Source organism: Lissotriton vulgaris, chromosome 12 (genome assembly GCF_964263255.1).
Source record: "Lissotriton vulgaris chromosome 12, aLisVul1.2, whole genome shotgun sequence".
Lineage (NCBI taxonomy): Eukaryota > Metazoa > Chordata > Amphibia > Caudata > Salamandridae > Lissotriton > Lissotriton vulgaris.
The window spans coordinates 409,721,978-409,741,543 of NC_141700.1; the positions used below are offsets into that span (position 1 = coordinate 409,721,978).

Below are 19,566 nucleotides of genomic sequence, written 5' to 3' on the forward strand. Positions count from 1 at the left end.
CATTGCCCGAGCAAGTTCTTGCATTGGGCACTGTTAAAGACTATTTGTTGGCTTTTCTAACAGTTTTTAAAGTTGCCGGATCAGTCTTTTGTTTAAATCCCCTATTCTGCTGACATTTCTTAATTGTTGACAAATGTTTACAAAATATTTTTCTGCCGAAGCCCTTTGTGAAGCCACAATAGGGTTTGAATGTGGTTCTCACTTTTTTAATGTGTGCCCGATTTGATTCAATGCACAAATGTCCACTGTGTCTTTTGACCTTGAAAACAGTCTTTCTGGTCCCTGTCACTGTCATGTCACCTAGTTGTGTGAATGAGCTTAGACAAACTCAGTCCTGCTGATGTTGAGAACTTAAGCTTCATTTTTGCCAAGGTAGTAACACCTTCCCACATGCGACAGGTTGTCACCCTTCTAAGTGTCTTTCTTACACCTCACCCATCTAAAGAGGAGGAGGAATTCTGTCATTGGGACCCTGTAAGAGCCCTCAGTTTCTACATTAATCTTAGGAAGGACCATCAGGTGGACGATCCACTGTTTTTGGACGTCTCGGGTGCAGAGAAGGGCAACGTCTTGCAGAAAAGAACAATCTGTAGGTGGATAGTTCTCTGCATAAAAATCTGCTACACACTAGCTAAGAAGCAGTCACCTGAAGGATTGGGGGGTGTCATTCAACTGCATCTACAGTGTGCCTGTCCTATATATCTATCGGGCTGCTACATGGGATCACTGCACACATTTGCGAAGCACTACTGTCTTGACAGTCGGGTAGATAAGAATGGGCATTTTGCCTGTTCAGTCCTGCAGAGTTTCTTGGTCTGACCATTCCACAGACCCATCATCTTTGGCAGTACTTCTTTGGTATCTATTCAAAAGATGAGGAATCTGTGGGTAGAAGTATCTATTAGAATTACAAGCTACTTACCTTTGGTAACCCTCTTTCTGGTGGATACTCTATCTAATTGCATATTCCTCACTGATCCTCTCACCACCCTGTTCTGTAGAATGGGCTCTTTCCGTATCAAAAAGGTCCCAATCAAGAGATCTGCACACTGGTCAAGCAATTTGCTGATGGACTTTGAGGGCACCGACAAGTCTAAGTAAAGTGTTCTTTTGGTGTAATATAGTTCGTTTTTGCTTTTGCATGATAAAGGATATTGAGTAAGATGGAGTGCTGTAAAAACAGTGGTAAATGAGGACTCTTCAGTTTGGTACTGGAGAAGGCAGCTAGTTAAATCCTGATTCAGCTGTAGTCTGTGATAACATTAAGTTTCTGTAATGGGGGGATTTTACGAATGTGATTTAGAGTTAAGTTTGGTTATTAGTAGAATAGATGAAGAAGCTCTTTTTATTGGCCTTGTGCATTTTTGCCAGAATGACATGTAATATCACTTTCCAGGTAAGAACTAAGTGTGCATATGCTAATACAGCCTGTGGTATTATGCATAAAACTAAAACACAACTGTTTTTGGTTACAGCCACTTTTGAGTGTATTTCAAATCCACATGTACTATTATAAAATTAATCTGGAGGATGTGACTTTCCTTCGGTTTGCACACCTTCCTTTGTCATGCCTTTCAGTGAAATGTGTTGTATTGGCTGGGGAATCTTGTTGGTGATAAATGGTGAATAGCTTCTCAACAATTTTTTTACTAAACCTTTATCTTACTTAACAGGATGGTGGGTTGAAGCTGACTTTCCAAAAGCAGGGACTGAACCAGAAGAGGCCACTTGAGAGTGATGACAGAGAAATGGGACAACAGCAATATTTAGCAAGGCTACAGGAGCTTCAGAGTGCTTCAGAGAACAGCCTTGTGAATTTTCCTAAATCTCTTCCAGTATCTGGTAAAATCATATTTGAGAAGTTGATAAAACTGGAGGGCAAGTGTTTGCAAGTCCCATTAGAATGTGAATGAATTATTTTGTACATAACATGAAAATATTTTTGTCCTGACTTTGTTCATTGTCATGGCCTGTATAAAATTTGCTTAAAATGTTCCCTGTATCACTAAATGCAAGTTGCCTCACTGTCGATATACACATTTCGACATGGATTATTTTCTTGTAAGGCCAGCTTTACCACCTCGGATGTGTTGGCACTTGTTCATGGAGCGCATATCTGAATCAGTTTTGCATTATGCAACTTAGCATGCCAATATAAACTGTATAGCTCCCTGTCCTTTATTTAAAACAGTGACTGCCATCCTGTCTTTTATGAATAGAACTGATGCATCTTTCCTTATTTTTCTGTGGCTCTTTATGTGTCTTTTCCTCCACCCCCCCCTACCCCTCCCCCCCCAAAGAGTGACTAATACACCTCTTAATTTGGAACCACATCATGCATTTAGCTGTTTTTATACACAACCGCTCTAGAACTGACTGTGGCTTTTTCACTGAATCTTCTTAAAACTGATAGACATCTAGCCGCAGATTCCTTCACTTTTGAATTCTCCTCGGGCGTCAGACTGGATCTGGAAAGTTTTCAGCAGTACCTCTGTGTGCTGGGGGACGGCGCCGTACGGCTCTGCAATGGCGACATCTCCGGATGTGACATCAGCTGTGCCATATAAGCCCCCTTCGGTGCATGGGTGTCAGGTTCTTCTTTTTTGAGTTGCAATGTGGATCCAGAGGAGTGGTACCTTGGGCAGTTTGTATTTTTGACCTACTTAGACGCCTTTTGCATCAGGGAACCGTGTACCTATGCCTTCGGGTTTTAAGACATGCAAGATCTGCGCTCAACAGATGTTGGCTACGGATCCCTATCCAATCTGTATGTAGTGTCTAGGAGATCACCACAACTCCAAAGAGTGTGAAGCCTGTACACGACTGAAGCCCACAGCCTTGTTAGAAAGGCTAATTAACCTGTTGACGGCGCAGCTCTCCCATTCTTATTCCATGCAGTGTCTGTCTCGTTCCCACTCTGAGGTTCCTGCCTGCAGCCGTTCAAGGAGCAGTTCCTGTGAGAGTCTCTCACCTAAGGCACAAAATTCCAGTTGTAAGGGATCAAAGTCACAGCAGCCTTCGGCCTCATCGTGTTGCGACGTGGGAGTATGTTGCACAGGAGTCAACCCCATGCCTCCGTCCTTAACCTGGAGCTGGGTTGACTATGACCCGGATGCAGGCCTACCATCATGTGTGTGTGCCTTTTTTGGGTACATGCATCCCCTTTCAGCACCTTCAAGTCCCAAGGCGGCTTGCGGTACTCCGGTTGGAAACATGCCAGCAGGTTCGCCCTCGGCGTCTGTCGAAGACCTCGACTCAGTTTTTGGGATCATCACGGCATTGGTGCCCAGCCCGGTGTGGCTTCTAGTTGTGACGCCGGCAGCATCAGATGAAGTTGTACAGGAGGCAGTTATGACGCCGCCCCCAACGTCGGTTGTAACGCTCATGGTGCATGACGATACATCGATGCCCTGTTGCTGATCAGCGCCAGTGAAGCCGCTCATACCCACTATTGGTTCCAATGTCTTCTCCTTTGCATTCCGAGGTCAGAGCTGGCTCGGTTGCTGTTTCTCCAGCATTGCAAAGTGGCTCAGGTGACGCCGGTGACGTTGATCGCTTGGTTAGTCTTGTTCAACCTCTTGGGCTGCATTGGGTGAGGATGGGAGTCTACAACCCTATCCTAATTCTGATCTGTTTTCTCTGCCACGAATGGCGACAGAGGCTAGTGCAGCTTTTGCTAAAGTTATATAGAGAGCTACTTGAAATTGCACCTTCGTTCAGTGACTTTATCTGATCCCTTGTTAGAACTGCTTCATCGGGGTGTGGCAGGTGTTGAGCCCTTAATGCCCTTGCCGTTCTCTGCATGACATTCTTCTGGGAACTTGGGGGAGGCCAGTGACCGGGGTCTCTGTTGATCGTTCCATTTCCCATCGCCCTCTTCCTGCTCGAGACAACCTCGTCTGTTTTTCTCAACACCCTACTGCTAAGGTGTTCGTCCGGCAAGCTGCCATAACTTTGTTGAATCCAGATGTTTCTCCTTTACTTCCACCGGGTAGAGAATCTAGGTGGTTGGATCTGTGTGGCCGTAATATCTTTGCTTCGGCTAGTTCGGCCTCAAGGTCGTTAGACACGTCTTGTGTCTTAGGCAGGGCTTAATATGCTTTTTGGGACTCTTTCACCCATCTCCTTCCTTCCCTTCCTGGAGGGAGCAGGGTGAACTCTTTCAGTTTGCGCACCATGGGCATAAGATGGCAAAGTTTAATATTAAGTCGGCAGTAAACACCACCGATTCTGTTGGCAGAGCCATGGCTCGGTCTGTTGCTCTTCGCAAACACGCTGGGTTATGAAAGTCAAAATTCCCCTATAATGTTAGGGAGAGTTTGAAATATATGACCTCTGATGTTACTAATTTATTTAACAGCCATGCAAAGTCAGTGATACAATACCTCATGGCTGGTCACTTGTAGTATGGCCTTGTCAATCTTTTGCTTAGCTGTTATATAGCTACGGTTGTGGATCTTAAGGTTTAAGGATTTAAATCCTGCCTCTGCTCTGGATTGTCTCTGCAGCTGCGTAGCTGGTTTATTTAATTTTACTCTGAGGAGCTTAGTCTCAAGTTCATTACTTTTTTTTTGTGGTATACATCTTACTGTACGTGGAGTATTGTTTTGTGGGTGGAAAGCTTTTTAGTTGTACTACTTACGTAGTCTATTTGTTTGCTGTTAAATAGTTTTTCCTGAGTACCCGGTATTGTGCAGGCATCACTTGGCTATACAGCTTAATCCTTCTTGGGTTCCGTTATATGCTCTTTTACGGGCTATTGTTGTTAGCTAATAACTGTTCTATTCCTCCTGTGATACCCTAATTTGGGGTTATGTTACATTCACATGCCCCTAAGCTTTTTCTTAGCAAAGGGTAATCAGTGCAGTTCATTCTCTTCTTGAAATTATTGCTGTAGGAGAGTAGGGTCTGCAATCCTATGGGCACCCCAGATTTTTGCTTTACTGGTTTACGACTTTCCCTGGCTGTGGACCTGCTAATCTCTCTAAATTGACATCCATGTACTTTAGGTGCATCTACCAATTGGTATTGGGTCACTCTTGTAAGTCCTTGTACAGTGTACCATAGGTACCCAGGGCATAAGTGCACCCAAGGCCTACCAGGGGCTGCAGCATGTATTATGCCACCCCTGGCTGGGGATTGGTGTCAGTACAACGCGTTGTGTTACAACGCATTCCGTTACAACGCAGATTTTACAACGCGGGATCCATTACAACGGATGTCATTACAATGCATGGCATTACATCGCAGATGCTATTACAACGCATGGCATTACATCGTAAGTATAGGTAAGTATACCTTTTTTTAAAAATGTTATTTAGTTTATTGTAATGAATTTTTTTAAAATAATTTAATTAAAAGACATTTAAAAATTGTCAATTTATTTTAATAAAATAATATCTATATAATAAATGTAATTTTATTAAAAATTGTAATTAATTTAATTTAATAAAAAAAAGTAATTAGTTTAACGTACATAATTTTTATAATGAAATGAAATTAAATTAATAATATTAATTTATTTAATTTAATTAATTTAATTAAAAATGTAATTAATGTAAAATAATTAATTTAATTTATTAAATATATTTTAATTAATTTTAAAATGGTAAATATAATTTAATTATCCCTAAACCCAAACACTGCCCTAAAACCTAAAAACACCCCTGTACCCCAAAACCCAAACCCTGCCCTAAAACCTAAAATCTGAAAGAAACACGTTAGTGTTAGATTCCTTACCTTAGAATATCCCCAGGCGTCAGTCTGGATCCGGAAACTTTTGCGTAGCAGTACCCCTGCGCGTCGGTAGGCGTCGTCTGCAGGCGTCCCCTGCGGCTCCGCGTCCGTCGTCGGCGTCGTGCGCCGTGATGACGTCGCTGGAGTACATAGACGCCGCCTCCGCGCGCTGACGTCAGTTCTTCTTTTTTCCGCGCCAGTGGACGCAGATCTGGAAGAGCAGTACTCCGGTCTTTGACCAAGTTTTTCGACTTTTTTCTCTATTGTGCCTGATAGGATGCCTGGATTTAAGAATTGCGATGACTGTGAGCGCACGATGTCGGTCACAGACCATCACCGCCTCTGCCTCCGGTGTCTGGGCCCCGACCACGACGTGGAATCGTGCCTCGACTGCCGGGCCCTTACCAACAAGGCTAGGCGGGAGCGGTCCCGCAAGCTGCTGGAGCTCCGGGTGTCGGCCCCACGTCGGGACCGGGAGCGGTCCCGGTCCGGCCGGAGGTCGGGGGAGCGTTCGAGGGAGCGGTCGCGGAGCCGCGCTGGGCGCTCCGGAAGTCGACACCACTCGTCAGGCTCGTCAGGTAGGAAGCACAAGAAGTCGGGGCGTCGTCATCGTACCCCCGACTCCCCCCGACGCTCGCGCGATGCGGCCGGGGGCTCGGGTGACCCCAACCCCGCGGCTCCGCGAGAGTCGCCGGCGCGGCCTGCCTCATACCCTCCGGTCCCTGGGCATGGCGCGACGCCTGAGGAGATCGAGGCGTTCCTCATGGCCATGAGGGCGCTCGCTTCTCCGACGGGGCCTACGGCGCCTTCGGGCCCAGTGCTACCGTCTGGGGGCCCTGGCGGTTCGGGTGTCCCTGCCTCGGCGCCGTCGGGTGCTCCGGGCCCGGCGTCGCCGACGGCTCCGACCCCGGCGCCGCAGGGGCCTTCGGGATCGGCGCCGGCTGGTCTTCCGGCCTCCCCGGCGCCGTTGCCATCGGGGTTACCCCCGGCGCCGTCCCCGCGCGGCGCCGGTTCTCCACTGCCGGTTCCGGCCGGCGGTGGGGTTCCGGCGCCGGCTCCGGGCGGCGCCGTCCCCTTACCTTCTCCGACGCCGGACGCGGCGCCGGATGGGCGTCGCACGACGCCGGTCCCGGCGCCGATGGGGCCCATGAACCCCGAGGAGCCGGTCTTCATCATTGACTCCGAATACGGAGAGGATGAGGAGTACGGTGAAGGTTGGGAGGGGTCCGAGGACCCTCTGGCTCGCGAGTGCCAGTATGACCCGGACTGGACGGGTGACTTGGGGGATGCCAGTGGTTTGGACGACTCCCCTAACCCTGGTTTGATCTCTCCTCCAACCGTGGCATCGGTGGAGGGAGCTGCCTATTCTGTGGTGCTGATGAGGGCTGCCAAGGCCTTAAACCTTGAGCTCCCCGTCGCGGCCGTGAGGCCTAACATCCTCACCGAGGTCTTCAAGCCGCAGTCATGCCCTTTGGAGCCTCTGCTGCCGTTTAATGAAGCCTTGTCTGACGTTCTGTTGGGCACGTGGTCCAGGCCCGCTTCAGGTGCGCCTGTTGATCGGAACGTGGCCAGGCGCCACCGTCCTTGTCCGGACGACCCCAAGTACCTGTCTACCCACCCCACTCCTGAGAGTCTGGTGATCCAGGCCTCGACCTCCCAGTCCGCATTCCCGTCGGCCCCGCCCGACCGGGAATCCAAGAGGTATGACCAGTTTGGAAAGAAGGTCTTCTCGTCCATTAGTTTGGGCCTGCGGTCTTGCAACACCGCCTGCCTCTTGGGCCGCTACACCCACTCTGTGTGGGATACGGTCGCGGAGCTGCTGCCAGAATGCCCCATGGAGGTGCGGGCAAAGCTCGGTCAAGCTGTAGCTGAGGGCCGGGATGCAGCGAAATATTCCATTCGGTGTGGTCTTGATACGACCGACTCGCTGGGCAGGGCTATGTCTACGACGGTGGCGATTCGCCGTCACGCCTGGCTGAGATCCGCCAATTTTTCGGCTGATGTCCAAAATACCCTGATGGACATGCCGTTTGATGGCTGTCACCTGTTCGGTGACAAAGCGGACCACGCGCTGGAACGCTTCAAGGACTCCAGGGTCACGGCCAAGTCCTTGGGTCTCTCGACCCAGCGTCAGCAACCGGGTTCGTTTCGTCCCTTTCGTGGCCAAGGAAGGGGCGCCCCCACACGTGCTGCCAGCCACGCGCCGCAACAATCCTTCCAACGCGGTGGCGGCCGTGGAAACCGCCGTGGTGGCGGTCGGGGACAACGGCGGGGTCAGACCACACCTTCCCCCGCAGCATCTACCCCAAAATCCTCCTAGTCCGTGCTTTCGGCCCCATGTGACGCCAGTGGGTGGCAGGGTTCGCCATCACCACGCTCACTGGCGCACGATCACTTCGGACAGGTGGGTGCTGCAAATTGTCCGAAGGGGCTACTCCCTCCCCTTCGAGACCTCTCCTCCAGCCATGCCACCGCAGAACCACCGTGTGTCGGGGGACCACTTGACACTTCTGCAGGAGGAAGTTACGGCCCTCTTGGCCAAGGGGGCCATCGAGCGCGTTCCTGGGCCAGAAGTAGGGCGTGGTTGTTATTCCCACTACTTTCTGGTGCCCAAGAAGGACAAGGGGGGCCTACGTCCTATCTTGGATCTAAGGAACGTCAACGGCTTCCTCCGGAAGGAGAAGTTCAAGATGTTGACGTTAGCTCAGGTCTTGGCTGCTCTAGACCCGCAAGACTGGATGGTAGCGTTGGACTTGCAGGACGCCTATTTTCACATCCCCGTCCTGCCGGCCCACCGGCGTTACCTGCGGTTCACGGTAGGCCAGGAGCACTTTCAGTTTGTCGTGCTCCCCTTCGGCCTTACCAGCGCCCCACGGGTGTTCACAAAGGTGATGGCGGTGGTCGCAGCCCATCTGCGCAGGTTAGGGGTTTCAGTCTTCCCCTACCTAGACGACTGGTTGTTGAAGGCGGGCTCGCCCCAGACAGTCGTCCACCACCTTCAGATGACGGCAGACCTCTTGCACGACCTGGGGTTCTCCATCAACGTGCCGAAATCACACCTGTGTCCCTCTCAAAAGCTCCTTTTCATCGGAGCGGTTCTGGACTCGGCGCAGTTTCGGGTTTATCCTCCGGAACGGCGGGTTCGGGATATTCAGGCTTTGATTCCCATCTTTCAGCCGCTATCCCGAGTCTCGGTCAGGTTGACGCTGCGGCTGCTGGGACTGATGGCTTCCTGCATCCTTCTGGTGCATCACGCCAGGTGGCGGATGCGGGCTCTGCAGTGGGACCTGAAGTTTCAGTGGGCCCAGCATCAGGGCAACTTGTCCGACCACGTCTTGATCTCGGAGGGCACTGCGAGACAACTGCAGTGGTGGCTTACGGACCGCGATTGGGTCAGGGGCAAGTCCCTCTCCCTTCCCCAACCGGAGCACGTTGTCGTGACGGACGCGTCCCTCCAGGGCTGGGGTGGCCACTTGGGAGAGGCAGAGATCAGAGGCATCTGGTCTCCGGCGGAGTCCCGGCTCCATATCAATCTGTTGGAGCTGCGGGCGATTCGTCTGGCACTGAAGGCATTCCTCCCCTTTGTCAACGGGAGTGTAGTGCAGGTGTTCACCGACAACACCACCGCCATGTGGTACTGCAACAAACAGGGCGGAGTGGGGTCGTGGACCCTTTGCCAGGAGGCTCTGCGCCTCTGGCAATGGCTGGAACGTCAGGGCGTGACTCTGACGGTTCAACACCTGGCAGGTTCTCTGAACGCCAGGGCGGACGAACTCAGCCGTCGGTGCTCGATGGATCACGAATGGCGTCTGAACTCGGACGTGGCGCAAGGCATCTTTCTGCAATGGGGAGAGCCTTGGTTAGATCTATTCGCCACAGAAGAGAACGCGCAATGTCATCAGTTCTGCGCGTTGGAGTTTCCAAGACGGCACTCGCACGGCGACGCCTTTCGGCGCGAGTGGAGTTGCGGTCTGTTATACGCCTTTCCGCCTATACCACTTCTGCCCAGAGTGCTGAAGAAGATCAGGCGCGACCGGGCCCAAGTTATCCTTGTGGCTCCGGACTGGGCTCGAAGGTACTGGTATCCCGAGCTACTCAGCATGTCGGTCGGTCCCCCGATCCGCCTGCCCCTTCAGGAGGACCTTCTGTCGCAGCAGCAGGGGACGGTCCTCCACCCGAACCTGTCCAGTCTCCACCTCCATGCTTGGAGATTGAGCGGCGGCAGTTGAGGCCATTTGACTTGCCTCCTGAAGTCTGTGATGTTATTCTGGCAGCCAGGCGTCCCTCCACTAAGTCGGTATACGCCTGTCGGTGGAACAGATTTGTGGCATGGTGCACAGCAAAGGCTGTGGATCCTCTTTCTGCCCCTCTTTCGGAGGTTCTTCTGTTTCTTCTTTCTCTTGCCCAGCAGGGCTCTGCTCTGGGCACTATCAAGGGCTACCTTTCTGCCCTTTCAGCCTTCTTGAGGCTTCCTGATCAGCCTTCTTTGTTCAAATCCCCGATTGTAACTCGATTCTTGAAAGGCATCACTCACATGTTTCCACCTGTTCCGTTTGTGATGCCTCAGTGGGATTTGAACCTGGTTCTAACTTTCCTGATGTGTGCTCCCTTTGAGCCCCTTCATTCTTGCCCTCTCCGTCTCCTGACTTTAAAGACGGCTTTCCTGGTTGCCATCACCTCTGCCAGGAGGGTGAGTGAGCTCCAGGCTCTTTCTGTCCAACCTCCTTTCCTGTCCATTCATCCTGACAAGGTGGTTCTGAGGACTAGACCTTCTTTCCTGCCCAAGGTTGTTTCGGCCTTTCACATCGGGCAGTCCATCACCCTCCCTTCCTTCTTCCCGCCTCCGCATCCTTCAAAGGATGAAGAGCGGCTCCATCGTCTGGACCCAAAACGTGCGCTTTCATTTTACATGGATCGCACACGCCAGTTCCGGGTGGATGACCAACTGTTTGTTGGCTACGTGGGTGCGAAGAAGGGACGGGCGGTTTGTAAACGAACCATCTCTCGATGGGTCGTCCTCTGCATCAAAGCGTGCTACTCTTTGGCTCGGAAGGAGCCTCCTGTTGGGCTGAGGGCCCATTCCACTCGGGCCACGGCGGCTACTACTGCCCTGGGCCGGGGAGTCCCCTTGCAGGACATTTGCCAGGCGGCTACGTGGGCCTCGCTGCACACCTTTGCGAGGCATTACTGCCTGGACAGTCAAGTCCGGAGGGATGGCTTCTTTGGCCGTTCTGTCCTCCAGGACTTTCTGGTGTAGTTTTGTATTGGTTCGCAGACCCACCACCGGGGTTGGTATTGCTGGGGTATGTATTCTAAGGTAAGGAATCTAACACTAACGTGTTTCTTTCAGATGAACAAGTTACTTACCTTCGGTAACGATATATCTGTAAGAAACATTAGTTAGTGTTAGATTCCTTACCGAACCCACCCATCCTCCCCGTTCTGCGAACTGATACCTAGGGTTAAGGTCATCCCTTTCAGGGCCCTAGTTTGTACATGGCACCAGTGTTGGTTCTCTCATGGCTCTGCGTCTCCTGGCGCGGAAATGCTGTGTGCAAAGAACTGACGTCAGCGCGCGGAGGCGGCGTCTATGTACTCCAGCGACGTCATCACGGCGCACGACGCCGACGACGGACGCGGAGCCGCAGGGGACGCCTGCAGACGACGCCTACCGACGCGCAGGGGTACTGCTACGCAAAAGTTTCCGGATCCAGACTGACGCCTGGGGATATTCTAAGGTAAGGAATCTAACACTAACTAATGTTTCTTACAGATATATCGTTACCGAAGGTAAGTAACTTGTTCAACACCCCTGTACCCCAAAACCCAAACCCTACCCTAAAACCTAAAAACACCCCTGTACCCCAAAACCCAAACCCTGCCCTAAAACCTAAAAACACCCCTGTACCCCAAAACCCAAACCCTACCCTAAAACCTAAAAACACCCCTGTACCCCAAAACCCAAACCCTGCCCTAAAACCTAAAAACACCCCTGTACCCCAAAACCCAAACCCTGCCCTAAAACCTAAAAACACCCCTGTACCCCAAAACCCAAACCCTGCCCTGAAACCTAAAAACACCCCTGTACCCCAAAACCCAAACCCTGCCCTAAAACCTAAAAACACCCCTGTACCCCAAAACCCAAACCCTGCCCTAAAAACTAAAAACACCCCTGTACCCCAAAACCCAAACCCTGCCCTAAAACCTAAAAACACCCCTGTACCCCAAAACCCAAACCCTGCCCTAAAACCTAAACACCCCTGTACCCAAAACCCAAACCCTGCCCTAAAACCTAAAAACACCCCTGTACCCCAAAACCCAAACCCTACCCTAAAACCTAAAAACACCCCTGTACCCCAAAACCCAAACCCTGCCCTAAAACCTAAAAACACCCCTGTACCCCAAAACCCAAACCCTGCCCTAAAACCTAAAAACACCCCTGTACCCCAAAACCCAAACCCTGCCCTAAAACCTATAAATACCCAAACACCCCAAAACATATACCTCAGTACCCCAAAACATATACTCCTATACTCATACTTATTTAAAAAATCACTTAAAATAATATATTTAATTTATAATATTTCAAAACAAAAATAAATATTTTTTTTATAATTAATAATTAAATCAATTAAATAATAATAAAAAAAATAAAAAAAAATTAAATACTTACCAATACTTACGATGTAATAGTATGCGTTGTAATAGCATCTGCGATGTAATGCCATGCATTGTAATGACATCCGATGTAATGGATCCCGCGTTGTAAAATCTGCGTTGTAACGGAATGCGACGTAAAAGTTGCGTTGTAGGCGTAACATACCCTGGCTGGCCATCTAAAAAGACACAACTGGCTGGTAACACAGCTGGGGCAAGGTAGTGTAATCACCCTTTGCTTTAGATATAGTATACCTATATCTAACCCTAAAATGGACACATATACTCCTATAAGTCACTCCTATGGCAGGCCTTAACAATCCTGGGGCCAGAGTGCTTGGAATTATGTGAGATGGTCTGCAGCTTTCGGAACCAAGTCCTTTAGCTGTTTCCATGATAACGCTATACCATATACTCTTCAGTGCATTATAATCCTTGCGGTTATTGCTAACTTTGGCATAGCATTATCAAAACATGTCGAGTAAGGTGTCATACGAATTGGAATACTACCCCCTCGCCAGTTCTGGCGACGGGGGTAGCATTGCACCCTTTTGGAGGGACACGACATGTATGTAACTGTGAACCCTGGTTAAAGTTAACTCAAGTCTCAGCATCACAAAATGGATGCTTCCACCACAGACACAAGTCTGACCTCCTGCTGCTGGGAGTCCTTCCAGCGAGGGAGGCTTTGACAGAGGGTTTCCTGCCTTGGGAGGTGCTAGCACCACCCCAGACAGCATTTTGTGTATTAGGTAGGACAGGGCTGAAAGGAATGAGGCATGCCTGGGGCACACAAGGTGTCCCTGTGCATACCCCGGTTCAAACCAGTTGCTGGGGCACTCCAGCCCCAGCTCTGGCACAAAACCGGACAAAGGATAGGGGGTGTAACCACCCCCTTCCTGGTCCCACCCATAGGAGGGACCTAGTCATAGTAAAGCCCCCTTAAGGAGAATAAAGGTAGGAGCTGGTCCCATTCCAAATTAGATTAATCCTTATTTGAAACTACAAGAAGAAACTCTGGACTTCGACGTTCTGTTCCACAGAAGACAGAAGAAATCTCCCTTGTGGCCAAGGAGTGACCACCCTGCACAAGCAGGCACCATCAAGCGTTCCAGCATTTAACTTTGTCGTCTTCCCTGGTGGATCCAGACTTCAGAGCCCGACGAGACCCGGACTTCCAGACCTCTCCGACCTCTACCTACATCTGCAGCACAGCTGAGATCCGTGGGTGCGACGAGACACTTGGGACCGGCCATCTTGGAGAAACTGCACTTCGCTTCCAGAACGACTTCAGAGGCATCCTCGAGAAAGTGCTTTGGGGGATTGAGAAGCCCCAGCCCCGAGCAACTCCTGCACAGAAGATCATCCCTCCAGCAACCACGAGATCTGCGTGGGGCCCTTTTGCTTGATTGCTGCTCAACGCGTTGTCTGGACACTTGCCGGCTGGCTAGTGGCCTCCTAGATGACGATCCACGACATCTACACCGCTGGTCTGGTTGCTCCAGACTTGCCCTTGCTTCCCTGCAAAGGAGAAGCACCCTGGACCCTCCTGGTCCGCACCAGACGCCTTTTCCACTCACCGCGTGGCTTGCCTTTGCCAAGGCCTGTTGACGCCGAATCCGGAACCAACACTGCCGACAGCGAGAGCCTGCGTGGGACAGCTCGTGCCTCCATCCTGGTCGTGGAAGACACCTCCTGGTCCACGTGGCTGCAGAGTCAAGCGTCCACTCTTCACCTGATCACGACGACAGCATTTGGTTCCTTCCTGGTTCCACTCTGGTCACTGGCTATTGAATTTGAACATTGTCCCCTCTGCTTTCAGGTCTTCATCTTCCTCGATCCACCCTTGGATCGCTCCAGACCGCTTCCTCCTGGTCGCCTGCAGCATCTTTCTTCAAGGCTCCATAGACTTCAACGCGGAAACCCGACACGCTTTCACACCTATGCACCCGCAGCCCATGGGTGAGGTGAAGAGAGCATTTCGGTGTTCAAGGGTAGATTGACTCTCCTAGTGTCCAGGTATTCAGTCGTTTTAGTCCTAGCTAGTCGGAACTGTCTTTTACTTACCTTTTCGTAATTTGTACTGTCCATTGACTTTATCCCGCATCTCGCGTGTGAGTTCACACTCTTCACACGCGTCCCGTGGGCCTCCTGCTACTTACCTAAAGTTGGGGTAGTGAGGTCCCAGCGATCCTTCAGCTTCTGGACAGCTCCATTCCTTCTATCGATTTCCTTATACCATTTACTTAGTATATGGTTTGTCGTGCCCCTAGGCACCATTGTAATTTGTACATCTTAACGTATTTTTCTTAAGAGTCTTGTCATGTGCTTAGCCATCTGATCTCATAAAGAGTTCAGAGGTGTTTTGTTAGTAATAAATATATTGTTTATTTTCTTAACAACCTGTGTGGTGTCCTTTCATTTGGTATTCAAGGGGTTATATGTGGTAAAACAGCTGGCTTCACATGCCAAAAGAGTTTAGCCTAAGACTGCTTTGTCCATGCTACCATTAGGATAGCTGGTCTATAAGGTTGACTTACAACCAATTACCATAAGGGTTGTTTGGACTGATACAAGGTGATCACTAGAACTAGTGAGCATCATATATCAGGCCAACTTCTCACAGTGACTATGTTGGGTTAACCTGTTTTTTGTACCACTGGAACTTCAGGTCCCCCTGCAGAGCCCGCATCCGCCACCTGGTGTGATGTACCAGCAGAATGCAGGAGGCCATAAGCCCCAGGAGCTGCAATGTCATCCTGACCGAGACTTGGGATGAAGGCCAAAAGAACAGAATCAGAGCCTGAATATCGCGAACCCGCTGCTCAGGAAGATAAACCCGAAACTGCACCGAGTCCAGAACCGTTCCGATGAAGAGGAGCTTCTGAGAGGGGCACAAGTTTGACTTCGGCACGTTGATGGAGAACCCCAGCGAGTGCAGGAGATCGGCCGTAGTCTGGAGGTGGGATACAAACCCGCCTTCAACAACCAATCGTCGAGATAGGGGAAGACTGGAACCCCTGATCTGCGCAGATGAGCTGCGACCACCGCCATCACTTTCGTGAACACCCGAAGGGCACTGGTGAGGCCGAAGGGGAGCACGGTAAACTGAAAGTGCTCGTGGCCTACCGTGAACCGCAGGTAGCGCCGGTGGGCCGGCAGGACGGGGATGTGAAATATGAGTCCTGCAAGTCCAACACTACCATCCAGTCTCCAGGGTCTAAGGCAGCCAGGACATGGCATGGTGCACATCAAAGGCTATGGATCCTCTCTCTGCCCCTCTTTCTGAGGTTCTTCTCTTTCTTCTTTCTCTTGCCCAGCAGGGCTCTGCTCTGGGCACTATCAAGGGCTACCTTTCTGCTCTTTCAGCCTTTTTGAGGCTGCCTGATCAACCTTCTTTGTTCAAGTTCCCTATTGTTAATTGATTCTTGAAAGGCATCACGCATACGTTCCCTCCTGTGCCCTTCGTGATTCCTCAGTGGGACTTGAACTTGGTTCTTACTTTTCTGATGTGCGCTCCCTTCGAGCCACTTCACAACTGTCCTCTCCGCCTTCTTACTTTAAAGACTGCCTTCCTGGTAGCCATCACCTCTGCCAGGAGAGTGAGTGAGCTCCAGGCTCTATCCTGTAAACCTCATTTCCTTTCGGTCCATCCGGACAAGGTTGTGTTGAGGACAAGGCCCTCTTTCCTGCCCAAGGTAGTCACGGCCTTCCACATCGGGCAATCCATCACCTTGCCCACCTTCTTTCCGCCTCTGTATCCCTCGAGAGAGGAAGAGAGGCTCCACCATCTGGACCCAAAACGTGCGCTCTCGTTTTATCTGGATCGCACACGCCAGTTCCGGGTGGATGACCAACTCTTTGTTGGTTACGTGGGCGCTAAGAAGGGGAAAGTGGTGCACAAGCGGACCATCTTGCGGTAGATCATCTTGTGTATCTAGGCATGTTACTCCTTGGCCAAGAAGGAACCTCCTGTTGGGCTGAGGGCTCATTCCACTCGAGCCACGGCGACTACAACTGCCTTGGCCAGAGGAGTGCCCTTGCAGGACATTTGCCAGGCAGCTACGTGGGCCTCGCTGCACACGTTTGCAAGACACTATTGCCTGGACAGCCAAGTCCGGAGGGATAGCTTCTTTGGCCGTTCCGTCCTCCAGGACTTTCTGGTGTGATTATTGGTTCGCAGACCCACCACCGGGGTTGGTATTGCTGGGGTATCTATTCTAAGGTAAGGAATCTATCACTAACGTGTCTCTTTCAGATGCACAAGTTACTACTTGTGTAACGATATATCTGTAAGAGACATTAGTTAGTGATAGATTCCTTACCGACCCACCCTTCCTCCCCGTTCTGCCAACCAATATCTAGGGTTACGGTCTTCCCCTTTCAGGGCCCTAGTTTCAAGGCACCAGCGTTGGTTTTTAGCATAGCTCTGCGTTTCTGGCGCGGAAAAGCTGATCTAAGAACTGACGTCAGCACGCGGAGGCGGCGTCATCACGGCGCCGACGACGGACGCGGAGCCGCAGACGACGCCTCACGACGCGCAAGGGTACTGCTACGCAAAGATTTCCGGATCCAGTCTGACGCCTGGGGATATTCTAAGGTAAGGAATCTATCACTAACTAATGTCTCCTACAGATATATCGTTACACAAGTAGTAACTTGTGCGTTACTGTGTGTCCTTGTATAGGTTAGATATAGAGATACTTTACCTAAAGCAAAGGTTGATTATACCACCTTGCCCCAGCTGAGTGATCAGCCAGTTGTGTCAAATAGTAAGGCCAGGCCAGGGGTGGCACAATACGTGCTGCAGCCCCTGGTAGGCCTTGGATGCACCTATGCCCTGGGTACCTAGGGTACACTGTACAGGGGCTCACAAGGTGATCCATGTTCCAATTGGTAAGGCACCTAAAGTGCCTTGGCATAAATTTAGAGGGAGAACAGCAGGCTGTGGGTCTGATTGGCAGGCCGACAGCCACATTAAGTCATAAACCAGTGAAGCAAAAAGCAAAAATCTGGGGTGACTATAGGATAGCAGACCCTACTCTCCTACAGTCACACCTCAATTTCGCAGTGAAAAATTACCCTTTTTTGGCAAAGTGCCTAGCTGTAGTTTTTGAACCCTGGCTCTGCCGGCACATAGGGAAATCTAGCGAACTAGCGAACCTATACATGTTTGAAAAATAGATACCCAAGGGAATCCAGGATGGGGTGACTTGACTGCTTCCTACCAGGTTCTGTTACCCAGAAACTCTTGCAAACCTAAAAAATTGACAAAAAACACACATTTTCCCCACATTTCTGTGGTGGAAAGTTCTGGAATCTGTGTGGATCCACAAATTTCTACCCACCCCGCATTCCCCAAAGTCTTCTGAGAAAAATTGTACCTCAGTTGTGTGGGTAGGCCTAGTGCCTGCGACAGGAAACGGCGCAAAACGCAACGTGGTCACACCTCAATTTCACAGTGAAAAATTATCCTTTTTTGGCAGAGTGCCTAACTGTAGTTTTGTAAGCCTAGCTCGGCCAGAGCCTAGGGAAACCTAGCAAACATATACATTTCTGAAAACTAGGCACCCAGGGGAATCCAGGATGGGGAGATTTGACTGCCTCCCACCAGGTTCTGTTACCCAGAATGCCTTGCAAACCTAAAACATTGTATAAAAAAAAAAGAAATTCCCAACATTTCTGTGGTGGAAAGTTCTGGAATCTGCGTGGATCGACAAATTTCCTCCCACCCAGCGTTCCCCCATGTCTCCAGATAAAAATGGTACCTCACTTGCGTGGGTGGGTCAAGGACCCGTGACAGGCAAGGGCCCAAAACCTATTTAGACGACATCAAAATTACCTATCACAAACCAACCTGGTTTGGCAAGGGGGGGGGTCCCATGAGTTTTGCCCCGGGGCTCGGCGGCCATCTAGGGAAACCTACCTAACCCACATATTTTTGGAAACTAGACACCCAGGGGAGTCCAGGGAGGTATGGGTTGCATGGGTCCCCCATCATTCTCCTACCCAGAATCCACTGCAAACCTCAAAATTCGCAAGAAAAACTACGTTTTTTCTCACATTTCTGTGTGGTAAAGTCCTGGAATCTGCGTGGATCCACAAATTTCCTCCCACCCAGCGTTCTCCCAAGTCTCCCGATAAAAATTGCACCTCACTTGTGTGGGTGGGCATAGTGGCTGCAACAGGAATTGGCCCAAATTGTACTGTGGAGACTTCAGAATTACCTATAGCAGAACTACCTGGTTGGGGGGGGGGTTGGGAAGACACCTGAGATTTTGGCCCCAGCCATCTTGGGAAAGTACCATACACAAACATTTTTTAAAACTAGACACCCGGGTGAGTCCAATGAGGTGTGGCTTGCATGGATCCCCCTAGGTTTTCCTACCTAGAATGCCATGCAAACCTCAAATTTAGCTGAAAAAACAGATTTTCTACATATTTGTGTGTGGAATCACCGTGCCGGCTCAAATTTCCAACCCCACAGCGTTCCCCTTAGTGTCCCTAGTAAAATGCCAGGGGGGGCACAAAGGCTGTAATGGTGGCGGGTGGGTGGGGGCATTGGCGTGCCCCTTTCGGGCAGCCCCCACCCTAAAAAAAAAGTCAAAAAACAAAACCCTGGTGTTTAGTGGGCTTTCTGCCGGGGGGGGGGGCAGAAAGACTGTAATGATTCCGGGGATGTGGGGGCATGGGCATGCCCATTTTGGGCAGCCCCCACCCTTATTTTTACTTTGTAAAAAAAAAAACTGCCGTCTAGTGGCCTGCCCTCCCCAAAAGACTAAATTTTGCCAAATAGAATTGGGTGGGGCAAAGGCCCTTGCCCAAGGGGCCGCTCCCCCCTCCCTGGTGTCTAGTGGGTGGATCCCTGCTTGGGGATCGCCCTCCTGTGGTGATCCCCAAGCAGGGATCCACTTGCAGGCGTACCATTGGAAAGGGGAGATTGTCCCCTTTCCAACGATACCTCTGCCATCTTTCTACGTGCTCAGGGGACTGAGATAGCCCCTGAGCACGTAGCAAGGGAAACTGAAATGAGCCTCTTGGCTCATTTCAGTTTCACTGAAATGACGTGCGCGCGACGTGCGCGCTGATCGTCATTTCAGGGAAAACAGGGTAGGGGCCTCGGGAGCTGGGAAAGCTCTTCCCCAGCTCCCGAGGCTTTGGGGGAGAAAAGGG

General features: G+C 50.7%; 1 protein-coding gene across 5 annotated transcripts in view; it reads left to right on the forward strand.

Moving 5' to 3' along the window:
* Positions 1-19,566, forward strand: part of CHD9 (chromodomain helicase DNA binding protein 9) — a 2,197,083-nt gene that overhangs the window by 1,999,981 nt on the left and 177,536 nt on the right. For all 5 annotated transcript variants that reach the window (XM_086945174.1, XM_086945175.1, XM_086945176.1 and 2 more), the window contains one exon: positions 1,674-1,842. In XM_086945174.1, coding sequence (XP_086801300.1) covers positions 1,674-1,842 — 169 coding nt within the window. The remainder of the gene's footprint in view (positions 1-1,673; positions 1,843-19,566) is intronic.